Source organism: Oratosquilla oratoria, chromosome 18, assembly GCF_046742065.1.
Source record: "Oratosquilla oratoria isolate Oo_2021 chromosome 18, ASM4674206v1, whole genome shotgun sequence".
NCBI lineage: Eukaryota > Metazoa > Arthropoda > Malacostraca > Stomatopoda > Squillidae > Oratosquilla > Oratosquilla oratoria.
The window spans coordinates 1,008,617-1,030,000 of NC_134794.1; the positions used below are offsets into that span (position 1 = coordinate 1,008,617).

Sequence of the window (21,384 nt, forward strand, 5' to 3'; positions counted from 1 at the left end):
ATAGTTTATTCTTTTTATCAATATGAATTCTTTTGGCAATGTTGTCTTTTCTTCTATTGGATACATAAAATTGAAGTTGGCAAGAATATTTAAGAATAAATAATTAACAATGAGTTTGCTGAGGCTCTATTTCTATATCACCAGTTCAACACACAAATCATTCAATGAAAGCACATTTCAAATGGAAATACAACAAAGATATAAACTGAAAATTGAAAAAAGATATGAACACATGTGTTGATCACCTAGTTATACATACATACATACATATACCAACGGCTATTTCCCCCTTACAAGGGAGGTAGCCACAGTCAAATGCATAAATTCACTCCAACTCATTTCATCCCCACATATTCCACTCCCATTCAGCACCCTTCCCTCCCTCTTTTCTTGGCTCTTAATCAGCAACCCCCCCTCTCCGTCCCCTCATGCAGAAAAAGAGAAGACAGGGAGAAATCCCTCTGGGCTGCATCAAAATATCATTCACGCATACTCCCTCACCCCCCACCCACTCCCTTTCATGCATCACAGCATCATCCATACACAACCATTCTCCACTAACCCCTATCTTCTGCCTTCTTCTTCAACATACATTTCCCTCTTTCCCAATGCCCCTTTTACCCCATCCATCCATCTCATCCTTGGTCACCCCCTTATGTTCACTCCTTGCAACTCTGCCTTCCACACCTCTTTAACTAATCTTTCTTCATTCACTTTCCATATGTCCAAACCATCTCAATACTCTTTCATCAACCCAATCTCCCAACTCCATTATTATACTCAAAGAATTAATGCAAGCTGGAAATAATAACTACATGACTAAAAAGTAAATGTAAAGGGAAGTTGAAACCAAATAGAAAACAAATGGACAGTGTAAGGAAATATTTGAAGGGAAAGATATAAAAACATATGGGAATTGTGCTGGTTCAAGACAAAAATTGGAGATACATACAGGATTGGAAGGATTCATGAGGTCACAGATACAAGCAGAAAACAACCAAGAGTCTAAAGGATATGAAGAAATAATTTTCTATACAGAGGCATACTCTTGAAATAGCCTACAGGTGATATAGCCCAAATGGAGACCAAACATGAAAGGTCCAATTACAACTGGAGAGTAAGTCAGGAGCCCACAAGTGTTGCTCTTTTCATGTACAGGGGTGTTAAGAATTGACACAAATGCAATTGTGACAAAACTTTAGGCAGAGATGGAACCATGCATACCTGAATGTACCCATAGTACTCTAATCCAAACTTGAGGCTTGTGGCAGTATCTGGCATCTCTCTACTAATGCTCAATGCTTGTTAGCTAACTCTCCCACCTTCCAAACTTGCCTGAGGCATCCCTTACCAGACAGAGGAGAGTGACATGCAGTTTGTTTTTTATGGTAAATTTTTGTTGTTTTTGTGCTACTGGTGCCTACCAGTGATACTCTACAAGACAATCATGCCACAAGATGTTGGCCAAGTAGTTGCTCTTTAGAAGGCAAAGCATCCAGTGATGGAAATTGCACAGATAACTGGATTAGGCTGGAGAACTAGGCCAGAGAATTGTCTATTCCATCATCAAAGTATTTCACAAGGGAGGTGCACAGCTTCCAGAGCTGGGCACATTCCACGATTTTGGGTAGTGCGTTAGCATTCCTGTGTTTCTCCAGCCACGGTTAGTGCGTTCTTGGAATAGCGTTCCTCAAATGTTTTCGTTTGGTGCATTCCTGTGTTAGCACTTCCAAACTATTAAAGCATCCCTCAAAAAACATAGTGCATTCTTCAAAAAATTGGGGGGGGGAATCCTCAAAAACACTACTATGCGCATCAAAAGAACTATTCCGCATCTCAAAAATAAAACAAAATACATCAGAGCTTTATACATTAAAATATATGTAGCCTATATTTCTGACTAGACAAGTTACATTTTTAATTTTTTCAAAGAATTAAAATTACTACTCCTCCTACTCCACTTCCTTCTCCTCCTCCTTGTCCTGCTCCTGCATCTCCTTGTACCCAAGGTGCCCCTCACAAATACCAGCTGTTCAAAGTTAGTTGCTCACGCTGGATCTTTTTGCCTGCAAAATGTCTCCTGCTGAGCTAAACAGCCTCTCCACAGCAGCCGAGCTAGGAAGAGGAGCATTTTATTTTTTTTAACGAGGTCCAGCCAGGCATCCCTGTAGTGGGTAGGGAAGAGGTCGTGGCTGAGGGGGACGCTCACCATCACTCTCTCTACTAGTCCAGGGTCTTGGTGACCATCTCTTCCACCTCCTTCCGCCGCCTCACCTCCGGCACTACGGCAGTGGAGAGGAGCAGGTGGAACTGATCCACCTTCTTCTGCCTCTCCTCAGCATCCACCATCTTCATCACCTCTTCCAAATGAAAAAAATTACAAAGTTCGTTGGTTAGACGGGTACAGACAGGTTCACACAGTGAGTGATCTGTACGTACTGCCGTAATGGCACTGACCAATGGGAGAGCTTCCCACCTAAATGTAAACAACTAAAGGTTTGGTTGTCCTGTCTGAACATACATACATACATACACCAAAGGCTTTTTCCCCCTTACACAGGGGGTAGCCAGAAAGAAAAAGCCACAGAAACCACCCTCACCCACTCCATTTCCTATATATTCCACTCCCCTCCACCCTCCTCCCTCCCTCTTATCTTGGCACCTCCTGGATGACGGGTCATCCCTGCATCCTGTCCACTGCCCTGGGTCAGAAGCAGTGTCACAAGACACAGCACATCCACAGCAAGGCTGCTTCATAAATTCGGCGACCCCCCCTCTCTGTCCCATCATGTAGAAAAGGAGAAGATCGGGAGAAACCCCTTCAGGCTGCGTCAAATTTTTCTCACACATACTTCCTCACCCCGCATCCCCCACCCACTCCCCTTCATGCATCACAGCATCATCTATACACAACCTCTCTCCATTCACCCCTGTCTTCTGTCATCTCCCATCCTTCCTCCACTGACATTCCTCTCTTTTGTAATGCCCCTTTCACCCCATCCATCCATCTCATCCTAGGACACCCCCTCATATTCACTCCTTCCACCTCTGACTTCCACACTTCTTTTACTAATCTTTCTTCACTCATTCTTTCCATGTGTTCAAACCATCATAATACTCTTTCATCAACCCTATCTCCCTGGTCCCTTTCCACCCCTGTTCTCCTCCTCACCTCCTCATTTCTCACTCTATCCAGCCTAGTAACCCCTATCATACTTCTCAGACATTTCATCTCAAACAAATTCAAACTCCTTCTCTCTTCCTCTCTCATGTTCCATGTTTCTGACCCATGCAATGCTGTTGGCACAATCACTCCTTCATATAACCTCCTCTTAGCATCCATTCCCAGATGTCTATTTCTCATCACACTTTTCAATCCACCAAAGCATTTACTCGCTTCTCTCAATCTACATTCTACCTCCACCCCCACTCCCTTTCCTGTCACATTTGCACCCAAATATCTAAAACTATCCACTTCCTCCAGTCTTTCACCCTTAATGCTCACTTCCAGCCTGCTGTCACTCTCTCCCCTTGTACATCTCATCACCTTACTTTTACCCACATTTATCTTCAGCTTCCTTCTTTCACACACCTTCTCAAACTCTGTCACTAACTTCCTCAATCCCTCCTCTGATCCTGCTACAAGTGCAGTGTCGTCAGCAAACAACAACTGGCTCACCTCCCACTTTTCTCCATTTTCTTTAATCGTCTCCAACTCCTGACCCACTACCCTTCCATTCACCTCTCACATCACCCCATCCATGTAAAGATTGAACAGCCAGGGCAACATAACACATCCCTGACGAAGTTCCACCTTTACCTCAAACCATTCACTCTCTCCATGTCTAATCCTAATATAAGCTCTACTACTCTCGTAAAAACTCTTGACTGCTCTTAACAGCTTTCCTCCTCTCCCATATATCTGCAGTACCTCCCACAGTGTCTTCCTGTCTACCCTGTCATAAGCCTTTTCCAGATCCATAAAAGCTCAAAAAACATCCTTACCTTTTCCTATAGCTTTCTCACATATCTGTCTTACCACAAAAATCTGATCTACACATCCCCTACCTGTCTTAAACCCACACTATTCCTCACCAATTACTCCCTCTGTTCCTCTCCTAATCCTCTCAATCAAGACCCTCCCATAAGCCTTCCCAACTACACTCAACAAGCTTATCCCTCTGAAACTACTACACTCACACTTGTCCCCCTTTCCCTTGTAAAGCGGAACTATACAGGCACTCCTCCAGTCCTCCGGCACTCTACCCTCTCTTAAACAAACATTAAATAACCTCACCAGCCAGTCCACCATAACTGTACCTCCTTTCTTCAGACATTCTGCATGGCATCCATCCAGACCAGGTGCCATACCTGCTCTCATCATCTTAACAGCTGCTTTCACTTCATCCTTCCCTATTTCTCCTACATTTTCCTCACTCAACACTCATTTTCTTAGCACTCCCCACTGCAACTACCTTTCCCTCCCTATCCTCCTTCACATTTAGCAACTCCCTGAAATACTCTGCCCACCTTCCTCTCACTGCCTTCTCTTCCATTATCATTTCTTCATCTGCACCTTTTACCTTTTCTTCTCTACTTGACAGAATGTTGCTGCGTAGTTAATGTCATCTTTGTTGTTTCCATTGAAAACGTCTGAAAGTGTTAAGAAAAAAATAGTTTCGTAACACTCAGAACGCAGGAACACATTAAAAATTTGGGCAGTGTGTTCCTCTTACTTGCATTCCTTTGAAAAAATTTGCATTCCTAAAAGGGAAGTGCGTGTGTACACAAGAATGCACGTATGCACTAAAGGAATGTACTTGCTTATCTCTGACAGTTTCTTCCTGTAACTAAGCCAGTCATGAAGGCCATGAAAGATATCCCTAAGAACCAGGGCTGTCATCAATAGACAAGTGAATGACAACCTTTGCTTGATAGCCCTGATGATGGTCCTAGTCCTTGGGGATATCTTTTGTGGCCTTCCTGACTTCAGCTTGGGTACAAGAACAAACTCTTCACCTGCCTTGCAAATTTTTCACTTAGTGGTAGATCGTTCTCTGGCCTAGCCCAGTTATCTGCACAATTTCTGTCACTGGGTGTTTTGCCTTGTAAAGGGCAGCCACTTGGCCAATATCTTGTGGCTTGGTTGCCCTGTAGACCATCTCCAGTGGGTACCAGTAGTACACTAAAACAACAAAAACTAGTGGTAAAACTGGACCACACATCGCTTCCCTCAGTCTGGTGAGGGATTCCTTGGGTAAGTGTGAAGGGTGGAAGAGTTAGCCAATTGGCATTGAGCATTAGTAGAGAGACGCCAGATACTGCCACAAGCCTCAATTTTGCACTAGAATGCTATGGTCATGTTCAGGTAGGATTGGTTTGATTTCCACCTGAAAGTTCATCACAACTACATTCATGTCAATTTTTTCATCCCCTACATATATCTAACATTTTTTTTTCTTGAAATTCATATTTTGCTATGGAGCTGCTCCTCTTATAAGAATCAAAGAAAATGTTCTAATTGTTTCTTTCAATTTAGCTCAACCATTAAGAAATACATCTAACTCAGCATGAGATGATGAATTTGAAGACACATATCTAACACAAATTATATACATATACTTACATCTAGCAATATCTAGATCATCTAGTGGAATAAACTTGAAGACTTTGAATTTGTTTGATTCAAGAGAGCTGAGTAAGGTGGAAGGTAAACTGCAAAGAAGATATTTTATAATCATTGTCATGTAAAGAATGTACATACAAACATCAACAATGACTATTCCTAATAATTAATCTAATATAGTGTACAGTTGACAGCATTCATAACTGGGATACAATTGCTAGATATCATTTGTCTATACAGTACTTTTACATACATACATACATAACCAACAGCTTCTTTTCCCTAACAAGGGAGATAGCCAAAATCAAAAGCATAAATCCATTCCCACCCATTTCATCCCCACATACTCCAGCCCCATTCACCACCTCTCATTCCCTCTTTTCTTGGATCCTCCTGAATGATGGATCTGTACTAATTCTTCTCTTTACTTATAGTATAGTTAGTATAGGTATTATAGTACAGTCATTCTTCTCTTTATAGTATAAGTAGTGATTATTTCTCCATATCCCCAGACCTATGCCTGAGGCATTTGGTATTCACCTCTTGTAGTGGCTGGTCATGGCTGAGTAGATGAAAAAAAAAATAATAATAATATCTCAATAGTGTTTCACTTAACCACACTCCACCACAGGTCATCCTTGCATCTCACCCACTGCCCTGGGTCAGAAGCAATGTAGCAAAAACACAGCACATCCACAGCAAGGCCACTTCATTGATCAGCAAACCACCCTCTCCGTTACCTCATACAGTAAAAGAGAAGATGGGAAGAATTACATCGGGCTGCGTCAAAATATCATTCATACATATTGTCACCCCCCATCCCTCACCCACTCCCTTCCATGCATCACAGCATCATCCATACACAACCATTCTCTATTCACCCCTATCTTCTGTCCTCTCCCTTCCTTCCTAAACAGACATTCCCCTCTTTTACAATGCCCCTTTTACCCCATCCATCTCATCCTTGGTCACCCCCTCATGTTCACTCCTTCCACCTCTGCCTTCCACACCTCTTTTACTTTCTTCATTCATTCTTTCCACATGTCCAAACCATCCCAATACTCTCATCAACCCTATCTCCCAACTCCCTTTCCCACCCTGCTCTTCTCTTCATTTCCTCATTTCTCACTCTATCCAACCAAGAAACCTCTACCATACTTCTCAGGCATTTCATATCAAATGCATTTAAATTCTTCCTCTCTTACATTCCATATTTCTGCCCAATACAGTGCTGTCAGCACAATCACTCCTTCATACAATCTCCTTTTAGCATCCATTCCCAAATGTCTATTTTTCATTACACTTTTTAACTACCCAAGGCATTTCCTTGCTTCTCTCAACCTACATTCTACCTCCACCTCCACTCCTATTATTCCCACCATATTCACATCCAAGTATCTAAAGCTATCCACTTCCTTCAGTCTCTCTCCCTTGATACTCATCTTCAACTTCCTTTTTTCATACACCTTCCCAAACTCTGTCACTAACTTCCTCAATCCCTCTAATCCTGCTACAAGCGCAGTGTCATCAGCAAACAACAACCGGGTTATCTCCCACTTTTCTCCATTTTTTCAACCATCTCTAAACACTGGCCCAATACCCTTGAGTTTACCTCTCGCATCACCCTATCCATGTATAAACTGAATAGCCAAAGTGACATAACACATCCCTAGCAAAGTCCTACCTTTACCTCAAACCATTCACTCTCTCCATTTCTAATCCTAACACAAGCTCTACTACTTTTGTAAAAACTTTTGACTTCTCTTAACAGCTTTCCTCCTATCCCATATATCTGCAATACCTCCCACAGTGTCTTCCTGCCTACCCTGTAATAAGACCTTTTCCAAATCCATAAAGGCCCCAAAATATATCCATACTTTTTCCTAAAACTTTCTCACATATCTGCCTTACCACAAAATCTGATCCACGTAACCCCTATCTGTCCTAAACCCACATTGTTCCACACCAATTACTCCCTCTGTTCCCATCCTAATCCTCTCAATCAAAACTTTCCCATAAGCCTTCCCAACTACACTCAACAAACTGATCCCTCTCAAACTACTACACTCACACTTGTCCCCTTTTCCCTTGTAAAGTGGAACTATACAGGCACTCCTCCAGTCCTCTAGTACTCTAGCCTCTTTTAGACAAATATCAAACAACCTCATCAGCCAGTACACCATCACTGTACCTCCCATTCTTAGACACTTTGCATGACACCCATCCAATCCAGGTGCCTTACCTGCTCTCATCATTTTAATAGCTGCTTTCACCTCATCTTTCCTTATTTCTCCTCCATTTGCCTCACTCATCACTCTCAATTTCTTAGCACTTGCCACTGCAACTACCTTTCCCTCCCTATCCTCCTTCAGATTTGCTCCCTAAATTAATCTGCCCATCTTCTTCTTACTGCTGTCTCTTCCATTATCATCTCTCCATCTGCACCTTTCACCTTTTCTTCTGTATTTGATTTGCCTCCTCTTCCTCTTAATTTCTTTCCAAAACTTCTTTTTATTACCTTCAAAATTTTCTGTCATACTCTTACCTCATTTCATAACTGCTCTCCTCTTTGCCTCCCTTATCTTATGCTTTACTTCTCTTTTCTTTGTACCTCTCATGTGATTCTCGTCCTATTTCATAACCATTCTGTGAATGTTTGTTTCTTCTCTTCTACAACCTTCTTTGCTTCATCATACCACCACTCACTACTCTTCCTTCTATTTCCTCCTATCCTTCTTGTTCCACACACCATTTTTTCACACCTTGTGACTCCCTCCTTTTACATTATGAAATGCTAGGACTACATGGTAGCCTGGTGGATACCATGTCAAACTCATGAGCAGATGGTCATGAGTTTGATTCCTAGGACCCACTGTGAGCTTCCTGCATTGGTTTCCAACAGCCCTGGCCAGGCAGGGAAGCAACCCAACAATGGCTTAAGAGACCCAGTAACTTACAGCAACTGACAGGACCTGCCCTCATTTTGGTTTCTCACTTCCCACTGCATGGGAGTGGGATTGAGTTTAACATAAAGAAATAGAAGTAGCCCATACATGTTATTACTGTATGAACACATCATTAGTCTAGCATTGTGCCAGTTACCAATGCTAGCAACTATGATAAATAATCAGTCTGTCCAGTGGTATCAGGCAACCTCCTGGAAGGTAACTGGCTACACCATTCTTTACTTTTTATGGATTGTATCCACATATCAGCTATGTGGAAGAGTACAGCAGAACCTGCCCAATTTGGCTGGGCAGACTATAATATACTAAGGGTTCACAGCAAGCCATTTAATCAACTTGTGCAAAAAGTCATCATCACCTGGATCCTTTCCTGATGGTACCAGAGCGCCTCTTGATGGAGGTGATGACAAGGAGGTCGGAGAAGAGGAAGAGACACCGTTCCTTCCTCGTGCCTAAGCCCGAGTTCACAGTAACAAGGTCATGGCACAGGAATGTTCTGGAAAGTAGAAAGATATTGAGAGGAGGATTTCATTAATATCAGTCAACTGTCAATTTGTAAGAGGCTGGTATATAAAGGTAGACAAGGTAGATAGAGGGGTACATAGTGAGAATTTCATTTTTATGAGTTTAATGTTTGGTAAACAACAGCCGTAGGTGGAGTTGCATAATCTTGTTCCTTGGACCCAATTTCATTGCTGTATTGTGCTGATGTAATAATATATAAAGTAAGGCAGTGATGCCTTGATTTCGAGATTCCTTGAGTAAGCAGTATTGCTTAAGATGTCTGTAACAGTCTTTCTGATTGGAGAAAGGGTGGAGAAAATTCAATTGGTTCAAGGAAGTAAAGTCACGCCCTTACGAGGGGTACCTAGATCTAAGAGCACTGGACTAAAGAAATCATGATGTCAATACAAACTGACCTAGTGATCAAATTGAGGATTCCAATGGGGAGTCCCTCAGTGTAAATTGATTAAGTTCATTTTAATTCCCTTTTCTTATACAAAGTAATGGAACTTGACTAAGATGATTGCATGCAAAGGGTCTTCCTACAGAAAAATACTGTGAGTGACTAACCTACATAAAGATAGTGAGGAAAAGAAAGTAGAAACAAGAAATGAAATACAAAACTATGAAGGGAAAAGTAAATATTAACAACAACAGAAGTAACAGTGGTGGGATGGAATGGGTGAAAAGAAAATGCCCATGACAAAATGGGACGGGTGCATCAAACTACAGGAGTTAGTTCAAGATACAGCTACAACTGTACGGGTACACCAATCTACAGTGCATAACTGCAGTGCACACAACCACAAGCATGCAGCCATGTGCATGCTGACTACCAGGGACAACAAGACAACAATGAGAGGGGTCTACAACGAGCTACTACTACAAGTGAACAAAGGGACGAGCTACTACTACGAGTGAACGAGGAGACAAGCTATTACTACTAGTGAATGAGGGGACGAGCTACTACTATGAGTGAATGAGGGGACAAGCTACTATTACAAGTGAACGAGGGGACAAGCTACTACTACGAGTGAAGAAGGGGATGAGGTACTATTATGAATGAATGAGCGACAATGAGGTAGTGAACCAAGGAAGACTAGGTTGACATATGTGGAAGCCTAAGAAGAGGCAGTCAATTCAAATTGACTTTTGAAATTCAAAGGTATGATTATATATAATTTTGCTAAAATAACTGCAGAAAAGCTGCATACAGATCTTAAACACACAATGGGTTTAAGGGAGACAGATTACCTTCTTCAAGGTTATAGTGAATCAAAAGGAATTAGTCCATATGTGATGACAGTGGGAATGCAACAACAGAAACTAGAAACTCTTGAAGTGATTATAGAAACAGATGATCTGAACATAGTAGAAGCACATCAAGGAATGCTAGAATTGAATGTTACAATTGTAATACCTGAGGACATAAAGCACAAGAGTGTTATTATGAAACTATTTGTAGAAATTGCAAATATGAGGGTCATTATATCATTGTAGAAACCCATCTTTCTGTTTGTATCATCAGAGGGTTCTACACAAGAGTGTAGAACAAAACCAAATTTTCATATTCACCCAGAAACACGAGGAAAAACCCCAGACACAAAATAAAACAACACTACAGAGCCCATAGAAATATACATAGACAGTATTGTGTTAGGGTCAAGAGTGATAGAAGGGTGAAAGAAAACCCCAACATGAAAGATAGTTGTAAACTGGCTATTACAATTGGAAGAACTTCTGTAGGACCTCTCATTGTGGGTAGTGTTCAATAAACCTATTCAAATATTTACTGATACAGGATCTGTAGTTAATGTTATAACCAGTTGAAACCAGGAGTGAAAATCTTGGAACCAATCCATTATTCATTGCAAGGAGTAACTGAAAGTCAGTTAAAAACATTAGGTACGGTTGAATTTGAGATCATCTTATATAAAAATGAGCATTTGCACATTCTAGTGATAGTTGCAGAAGAATCTGTTTTCCCCGGAGATTTACTGATAGGATTTGTAACTATGAGAAAAGACAGCATGGTCATGTGTCCTGATGAGTTAGGGATCTTAGTGAAAGCACAGTTAATCCCATTTTTAAATCAACCAGACTTTGAGCCAGTAACAGTAATCAGAGAATCTCTACATACAGATAACAATGATATTTTAGATAGCAGAGCAGAGCGGTCCACACCAACAGAAAATAAAGTCTCATAAAGTGAACCCAACTCAGATGTTCAAGAAATCCCAGAAATTAATAATTCATCAACTTCAAAAGAAGCTTTGCTAATTGTAGGTGGCATAATAAGTCGACATTATTACACTCCAGAGCAATTAGCAGGGTAAGTGTGCAGTTGAAAGGAGTCACAGTAGACTTTGAAAATTTAACCATCCCAGAATCAATTAGATTAAAAGGTTTGAAATTGGACTCAGGGTGGAATTTCCCTCCGATTCTGGTCCCAAAATCAAATGGTACCATGCGTCCAGTTATCGATCATAGGGAATTGAATAAGCAGACCATACCCAACCGATTACCATTACCGGAAATAGGGAAAATTCTTAGAAGTTTGGGAACTGAAAATAGGTACTTCAGTACTATAGATATCAGTCTGCATTCTGGCAGATTGTGCTGCATGAAGACTCACGAGAATTCACAGCATTTTCTACTCCAACAGGACATTATGAGTTCAAATGAATGCCATCTGGGTTATGTGATAGTCCATTAACTTACATGAGATTAATGAATACAGTTCTAAATGGGTTGTTAGGAAACACCACCAGTGTATTTCTAGATGATATTTTAATAGTCTCCCAAACAGTGGCTGAGCACTATTAGGAAATTTGATTTGATATTCTCAAGACTAGTTGAAGCAGGATTGAAACTGAAACTTGAAAAATGTAAACTTTTTGCAGGACAGTGTTATTTGTTTGGGACATAAAATAGACAGGCATGGACTTAGTACAGTAAATTCAAAGGTTGAAGCAGTCAAGTATTATCCAGTTCCAAACAATGTAAAAAAAGTTAGAAGTTTCTCACGATTGACAGGATATTATAGGAAATTTATCCAAGGATATCCAGACATAGCTAATTCATTAAGTCTAAACTGGAACTACCAACCTTGGAACAAAGAGAAAGAGGAGATCTACTGTCAATTTACAGAATCATGAAAGACAAGGAAGTCCTTGACAAAGAAGACTTATTAAAGTGGGATAAAATAAAAACAAGAGGACATGAAATGAAACTCAAAAAGGATAATTATAGAAGAGATCTGAAAAAAAAAAAAAAAAAAATCCATAGAGTGGTGGATGTCTGGAACAAATTGGACAATAGTGTGTGCAAAAACCATAGAAGAATTTAAGAACAAACTAGATGCTGCGAGATAAAAAAAAGACAGGTCACTACAAGCATAGCTCCCCTTCCCATATGATACAACTAGGTAAACATACTAAAGTTCCATACCAATATGCAAAACACCAAAATAAACCTTTAACCTGTGCAAGCTGAATGAAAACTTCTTCAGTTCTGTAAACATTCTTTTCTAATTTAACCACCATTACCCACAATGCAAGGCAGCTATGTATGGCAGAAAGACCAATCCTCCTCCCATCCCTTTCTTTTAGCAACGACTGCTGAAACATACATACATATACCAAAGGCTTTTTCCCCCTTACACAGGGGGTAGCCAAAAAGAAAAAGCCACAGAAATCACTCCCACCCATTTCATTTCCCATATATTCCACTCCCCTCCACCCTCCTCCCTCCCTTCTATCTTAGCACCTCCTGGATGATGGGTCATCCCTGCATCCTGTCCACTACCCTGGGTCAGAAGCAGTGTCACAAGACACAGCACATCCACAGCAAGGCTGCTTCATAAATTCGGCAACCCCCCGTCTCCGTCCCCTCATGCAGAAAAGGAAAAGACGGGGAGAAATCCCTTCGGGCTGCGTCAAATTTTTTCTCATACATAATTCCTCACCCCCCATCCCCCACCGACTCCCCCTCATGCAAACTGGATACTGAAAGAATATATGGAAGAATTAACTGACAAAATATATACATACATACATACATATACCAAGGCTTTTTCCCCCTTATTAGGGAGGTAGCCAAAAAGGAAAAGGCATAAAATCATTCCCACCCATTCCATCCCTGAAAACACTCCACACCCCTCCACCCTCCCTCTCATCTTAGCACCTCCTAGATGACGGGTCATCCCTGTACCTTGTCCACTGTACAAAATATATAATATGATTAAATTCTCACTTAAAGAAAGAAAAGTGCCATTGTACCAATTTATAAGGGAGGTGATAAGGAAGATCCATCTAACTACAGACCGGTCTCACTAACAAGCACAATAGCAAAAAAATTTTAAGGAGTTGTCAAAAAAAAGATGGGTGAAATACCTGGAAGAAATCATGAAGAGATCATGTACAACTTATATGGACGAAGAAATGATAAGGAAAATACTAACTACACTAATAAGACCAAAACTTGAGTACGCAGCATCACTTTGGACACCCAGTACCAAAAAGAATATTAAGAAACTAGAAAGATTACAAAGAGCGACAACCAAACTAGCACCGACACTCGCTGAACTAACATATGAGCAAAGACTATCCAAATTGAACCTACCAACTCTGGAACAAAGAAGAGAAAGAGGAGATTTGCTGACTATCTACAGAATAATGAAAGGAATGACCTATTAGTGTGGGAAAATGGTAAAACAAGAGGACACGGAAAAATATTGAAAAAGGATAGTTATAGAAAAAACTTGAAAAGGAACAGTTTCCCACACAGAGCGATAAATACATGGAACAAATTAGACAACAAAACAGTATGTGCTAACACTATACAAGATTTTAAGATAAAACTTGATGCAGAGAGATACAAAGATGGGTCACCACGAGCATAGCTCCCCTCCCATATATTACAACTAGGTACAACTAGGTACAACTAGGTACAACTAGGTAAATACTAAGAAGATCTTTCTGGGAAAAAACATCATTGTTGTCTGTGTTGTATCAGTGAGAGACCATTTCTACATCACCAGCATAAAGAAGGAGAAGGCAAAAGTCACCAACTGTCAGTTCTATTTATGTGATAGATTATAAACCCAGTCCATATACTGAATGTTAGCCCTTCAGGGCTGGAGGACCACCATTTGCAGTTACTCATCATTGGTCCCACAAAAAATAGAAACAAAAATGCTGTTCCACATCCCTAGCTATTATCTTGTGAACCACAAAGGCATCATCTTTATCGTTACTACCAACCTATCAGGCTGTACAAGACCATCGAGGCCTTCAATGATGTTTTCTATTTCCTTCAGGAGGAGCTGCTGCTTCTCGTGCTGGAGGGCTTCTTGCTCCACAGCATCAATGCGGACGGCCACTTGGTGCACCAGGCCCATAGCCTCCGTCAAGAGCGGATAATCTGGGTGTTCACGGCTGGTGTGCTTCAGGAGACGCTGTTGGCAAGAGTTATGTAAAATATTGGTTTGGTCAAGAATCAAGAAAAGGGAAGCAATTAAAAACTTTGCACATTGGGGAAATGCTGTTGTGATGAAATGACCAAAGATATCAGCAAATATTTAACCACCTATGGTGACACCTACAGCTTCTATTCTTGTAAATGACAATTCTATTCAGCTGAAGGGTCAGACTCAAAACAAAATAGAATCTTGATTGATCATAAATCACAACTCTATTTGACCAAGTTTGTCCTCTCACCTGAATAAAAATCATTTTGAGTTTACTAGAATAGAATTTATGAATGGTTATACTACTGATCATATTGGGTAGCTGAAGTTAATAAAGCTCTAACAAGTGAAATATTGGACCAAAATAAAAGGCTTCACTCTAACATGATACTCCTTCTGACATTTGTTGGCATTTGCCACTTACAGGATGTCTCCCCAGAACACATCTTAAATAATTCACCCTGGCTATTGTGACAAACTCCAGACAACTTTGTTAGGGTATGTCACCATAGCAAAAGGGGTAAAGGTTGTCTCAACCCCTTTGATATAGTAATGTTCTCTTAATCATTTTCTTCTGGATAACATCAACCAACTTTGTTCAGCAGAGAGAACACCATGGCTAAAGAATAGGTTACTCACCTTCCCTTTTAATCACCCTCCTGAACACCACTTACTTTGATGAGCAGTTCATATTGGGGAATGCGTTGGATGGGTTTGATCAGGAGTGCCTTCAAGTCCAACTTGCCAGGGTGCTCCTTGGCCATGCCCTACAACAGGAGAGAAAAAAGTGGGGGTCAGATGAGCTCCTAAATGAACATAATCTTATGGCCAAGAACCCTTCCCACTGTATTCCTTTTAAACACATTACAATTACACAACTGCTATTCTTTGTGCTTGTATGTGTACCTGCATGTATGTGTATTTACCTATTTGTAGTATACAGCAACACTTGCTGGGTCCCATCTCCTATTCTCTAATTTTCTAACATACCTAGACTCAAATTCATGTATGGTTCCAACTTAATCTATATCTTTGATTTCCAATTATTATATTTAGATTTGAACTCATGTATTGTTTGAACTTGGGCTATATCACCTTCTAAGCTATTCCAGGTATTTATATGTCTATATGGAAAACTATACTCCTTCACATCCTTTAGACATAATGTGGTCTTTCTTAATTTACTCCCATGACCTCTTAAAGCCTTCCCATCTTTAATCAGGAGATCTCTTCTGTCAATACAATATATCTCCTTTAGTGACCTGCATACTGTTATCATATCACCTCTTTTTCTTCAATCTTTCAAAGTTGGCAGACCCAGTTCTTTTAGCCTTTCCTCATATGGCTTATCTGCCAGGCTGGGGACCAGTTTGGTTGCTACCCTTTGTATTCCCTTGATCTTGCTTATATCATTCACTTTGTGTGGGGGCCATACTACTGACACATATTCCAGTCTTGGACAGATCAGGGTTTCAATAAGTTTTTTCATCATCTATTCATCCATATAGTGAAATGCCACTTTGATCTTCTGCAGTAGTCTTTATGTTTCTCCCACAACCTTGCTGATATGTCTACCAAGTCACAGGTTGTCTTTTATCAATACTCTTAAATCTTTCTCCTCTTTTGCTTTTGTAATGGGTTCACTTCCCAAGGAGTAGTTTAAGGACGATCTTTTGCCACTACTGCCCATTTCCAGCACTTTGCATTTTTTTGTTGTGAACTTCATTTCCCATTCTTGGCTCAATGCAAAAAAAAAAAAGTGTCTAGATCTTTTTGCAATAGTTTACCATCCTTCTCATTTTTCACTCTTCTCATGATTTTTGCATCATCTGCAAACATGTTGGCATTGCCTGTTGTCCCTTCCATCATGTCGTCATTGACATAGACAAGAAACATTAGTGGTGCAAGCACTGAACTTTGTGGCACTCCACTTGTTACTGCTCTCCATCTTGACATTTTTTCCTTTACAACCATTCTCATGTATCTTTCCTTCAAAAAGTCTTTAATTCATTGTAATAGTTTGCCTCTCAGTCCTCCAACATGCTCCAATTTCCACACAAGTCGACGGTGAGGTACTTTGTCAAACGCCTTTTCTAGGTTGAGGTCTCTCTGTACTAATTCGCAGTCCGTTTCGGTTTTCACTTTCCTCAACAATTTAGCATCGTCTGCAAAGAAGTTCATGTAACATATCACATCATCATCCATGTCATTCATATAAATAGCAAACATTATTGGAGTGCGAGTGTGTGTGTGTTCACCTAACAATATTCACCTAATCATGACGGAGTTGGAACTGTGTGTGTATCTGCACACTACCAGTATTCAATCATCAGTTCAATTATCATAACTATAGTCATTTTTCTTCTAAATATAATTAATTAATTAATAGGATAAAAAAAACACTTGTGTTAACATACACCTCTTTGTACTAACCGACAGGAAATCCCTGAAGGAGAGCTTGGACTGCACTGCTGCTTTCGCCGCCTCCTTCGCCCTCTTCCAGTTGTTGGTGAAACACGTGTAGCTCTCCACCACACCGCTGTCACTGAACTGCCAAAGAAAAACAAAAATGTACAAACTGTCTTGAACACTAGAAAAAGTTCAATGACTGGGCAACTGGCGGTCAAGAAATATAATTGCATCTATAACAATAACAATAGATAATAACAACAACAACAACTATAATAACAATAAAACGATTTAATATTGCTTCAGAAGCTTCACCGATTGGAAACCCGCAGACCACATCTCTGGGAAGAAACTTTGGTTATATGGGTGTGTTATATCTGCTGTGTTATATGGGATAAACAAACTTTTGACCTGTTCTTTAATTCAGTTCATTTTTGCTTCCAACTAGTGAAGAGCACAAATTCTAAGGTCTTTCTCGTTCTAATCAGGCCACATAGTGGCCATCAGATATTTACTTATTTGAATTATATCTAACTCCAGCTTGGTATCATTTTATCAGTCTGAGGTAATGTTTTTATCTTCACTCATTTTAACTTGGGGATTTATTGAAGAACAAATACGGCAGCGGCTGGTACAACATTCTTGGCAACATATACAGTAATATGAAGAATTCTTATTCGAAAAATACTAAATAATGTGCATTCAGCGACACGCAAGATGAATAAGTCTGGTAGCACAGCTGAAAAACATCGCACTTACTGTAGGTTGACAGTAAACACGCCAAGTGAACAGGAACACAGTTTCACTCAGTTGTAGAATGCATCGAATTTAACAGATGTCAACAGTCACTGATGGAGCTCCAGACATCAAACAGACCTAATTATCGTACATCTGCAATTCAGCCCACTGGGGAAATGATGTCATGTCGCGTACGCTTGTCAACATCCAGGGAGCAATGACACGTTTCCATACATACAGGACATACATAACCAACAACTTTTCCCCCTTACAAGAAGAAAAAAAAACATAAATCCACTCCCACACATTTTATCCCCACATACTCCACTCCCATATTTCACCACCCCTCCTTCCCTCTTTTCTCGCCCACTGCCCTGTGTCAGAAGCAATGTAGCAAGACACAGCACATCCACAGCAAGGCAGCTTCTTTTAATTGACGACCCCCACTCTCCGTTCCCTCATGTAGAAAAAGAGAAGACGGGGAGAAATCCTTTCGGACTGTCAAAAAATTATTCAAACATAATCCCTCACCCCCCATCCACTCCCTTCCATGCATCACAGCATCATCCATACACAACCCTTCTTCACTCACTCCTATATTTTGTCATCTCCCTTCCTTCCTCAACAGACATTTTCCTTTTTTCCAATGCCCCTTTTACCCCCATCCATCCATCTCATCTTAGGTCACCCCCTCGTGTTCACTCCTACCTCTCCCTTTCACACCTCTTTTACTAATCTTTCTTCGCTCATTCTTTCCATGTATCCAAACCATCCCAATAATCTTTCATCAGCCCTATCTGCCATCTCCTTTTCCACTACCGCTCTCCTCCTCACCTCCTCGTTTCTCACTCTATCAAGCCTAGTAACCCCTACCATACTTCTCAGGCATTTCATCTCAAATGCATTCAAACTCGTACTCTCTTCCTCTTTTATGTTCCATGTTTCTGTCCCATACAGTGCTGTCAGCACAATCCTTCATACAATTTTTCTATTAGGAATATCTACAATTAAAAAAAAACTCTAATATTCGTTACGGAAACTTCTTAAATTTGGAAAATTTCGGCCGGGTACATCAGCACTTTCTAATTTTCAAATATATTTTCGAAAGGTGTTTTCAATCCGTTTACAGTGTAATGTAATGTAATAAGTCGGTAGGCATGTCTTTTTTCCCTGTGTGCCGCTAAAACATTCCATTCAGCTGCGGAGATTCCATCCCCATTTCAATAAACCCGGAGACAGCGGCGATCATTATTCATGTTTTCCTAGCTGTCGCCAGGCGATTTTATCTATTTGAGGGAAGCGGTTAATAGCATGGCTTGGGTGGCTTGACACCGCTCCTGAAAGGCCTTATAAGGTGCTGACGTAGAAAAATAATGAATAAATTAATCAAATAAATAGACATAAGAAAATATACATACATAAATGAAAGAAATGCTCAATAGAGTCTGGATAAGAGAACTTTTCTAAGAACAAAATAATCTCTGGAATAGACTCGAGCCCCCTCCCCCTCCCCTCCTCCTGCGCCCCCCACCCCCGAAAGACCCCATACCCCTACCCTCGACCGCCCGCCCACCGGACCCCTCCAACCTCCCTCCCGCCTCCGATAACCGTCATTTACGCAAAGACCCTCCCATGCCCGAAGGCCGCCGCGGCCGCCACCGCCCGTCGACCTTAACTCGATCAACTCGAAGACCTTGACCGCCTTTGTTCCTGATAAAGTCGAAATGTTGGTGTCGATATCTATCGATCGAGGGGGGGGGCAGTTTCCTTTGATGGAATAGAGGGGGAGGGGGCGTCGAATCTGACCCAAAGTGTACGGGAGTGATGTAAATATACAACTTCTTTTGTTGTAGAATGCTTATTAATGTATTACCAAATACAGTAATTCATTTACAACACCCCCACTTTTTCAACAATCATTAATCTTTTTCTAGCGATAGACCCATGCTCGACTACACGGTACAATTTTGGTCTCCATCCTACAAAATGGATATTGATTCACTAGAATCAGTAGAGAGGAAAATGACCAAAATATTACAAAGGCTTGGAAATGTACTGCACGAAGCCAGGCTTAGGCACCTTAACTCACACTCTCTGGAAAGAGGAAGAGTGCGGGGTGATGTAATAGAGGTATTCAAATGGTGGAAGGGCTTTAACAAGGTCATCATACAAAAGAGCAAGACAGGACTCGTAGTCATGGATTTGAATTCGACGAATTTGGGTTTAAGAAGGAAATAGGAAAGAGGCAAGAGGAGGCAAGAACTGGTTTAGCAAGAGAGTGGTTAGTTAAGGGATGATGGCATAACAGACTTAGTAACCATGAAGCAATGAGAGCTGAAACTATGGATTGTTTTGAGAAAAGATCACTTTATGGATAGGGATGACAGGTGGCAAGGGACATGGAACTACCTAATGTAGGTCTTATGATCTCTTGCAGTCTCCTTATTCTTATGTAACAAACACGACTGGTATTTGGGTCAGGTTTGAGTGTCCTCGATAGTTGAGCCACCAAGAAGGATCATCGAGGTTCGGGAAGCTTCAGCAGCAGCAGCAGCAGCAGCAGCAGCAGCACAATAAAACGGTTTGATGTTAGCCAGAACAAAATGACAAAGTTTGACGAATTTCAGTGATCTATTAGAACATAAAAACGGAATAAAATGCACGAGACCCTACGGTCTACACTAGGCAGTTCCATGTCTCTCATTACCTGTCATCCCTCTCCATAAAGTGATCTTCTCTCAAAACAAACCCATTGTTGTTTGAACGCTCACTAAGAGTACATGGTTACTAAGTCTGTTATGCCATCATTCGTTAACCACTCTGCTGGTACACTAGTTCTTGCCTCTTTCCTATTTCCTTGTTAAACCTAAACTGGTCCAATTTAAACCCATGACTACAGAGTCCTGCCCTGCTGCTGTCTTAACATGACGACCTTGCCTTGTTAAAGCCCTTTCACCACTTGAATACCCCTATTAGATCATCCCGCACTCAACGTCTTTCCAGAGAGTGTGAGTGAGTTAAGGTTCCTAAGCCTTTGTATTGTTTTGATCATTCTCTTCTGTGATGATATTCCGTTCACTTCCTTCTAGGTGCGTCGACGACGGAAGGCAATCAAGAAGAAGTCGAAATGAAGGCCACGTGTTCCACCAATGTTGTTGATTTTGCACAATGTGGACAAAAGGTCCTCAAATCTTGTTTGGTTCCTTTGCAGAGCGTAATAAGCTTTCATTGTAAATCCTGAGTAATGATTCTTATGTAACAGTTTTTGCAGTCTGATTCACTTTTGCCGGAAGCGAATCAACGCTACAGGATTTTCAAAAGCCTTGTCGCATTTGCAAGAGCTCAAATTGCGACGGTATTACAATCACATTAATCTCAGTCAGATGAAAAAACAGGTTCCGGGAACCAGGTTGTTCACGCTAAGCCTGTATCCAAAATCTGTTCAAAACTCGCATTCTCCAAAATAAATAAATAAACAAACAAGTAAATAATAAATCAGCAAATGAATTAATAAAGAAAAAATTCTGAGACGCACCATCATCTTGTTCAAGGGATACAGTTTCGGTTTGGAGTATTGTGATATCTTTTTAAGCCCTTACAGGGGTTCGGTCTCTGTTCCACTGATTTTGGCAGGCAGAGACGCTACAAAACTAATGCCATGCGCACGTGTG

General features: G+C 40.8%; 1 protein-coding gene across 5 annotated transcripts in view; it reads right to left on the reverse strand.

Annotated features, from left to right (window-relative positions):
* The window catches only part of LOC143034969 (uncharacterized), a 303,162-nt gene that overhangs the window by 89,879 nt on the left and 191,899 nt on the right, over nt 1–21,384 (reverse strand). For all 5 annotated transcript variants that reach the window (XM_076201314.1, XM_076201313.1, XM_076201315.1 and 2 more), the window contains exons 6-10: nt 17,000–17,116; nt 15,241–15,333; nt 14,361–14,554; nt 8,951–9,088; nt 5,627–5,715 (exon numbers count right to left, since the gene is read on the reverse strand). In XM_076201314.1, the coding sequence (XP_076057429.1) occupies nt 5,627–5,715; nt 8,951–9,088; nt 14,361–14,554; nt 15,241–15,333; nt 17,000–17,116 (631 nt within the window). The remainder of the gene's footprint in view (nt 1–5,626; nt 5,716–8,950; nt 9,089–14,360; nt 14,555–15,240; nt 15,334–16,999; nt 17,117–21,384) is intronic.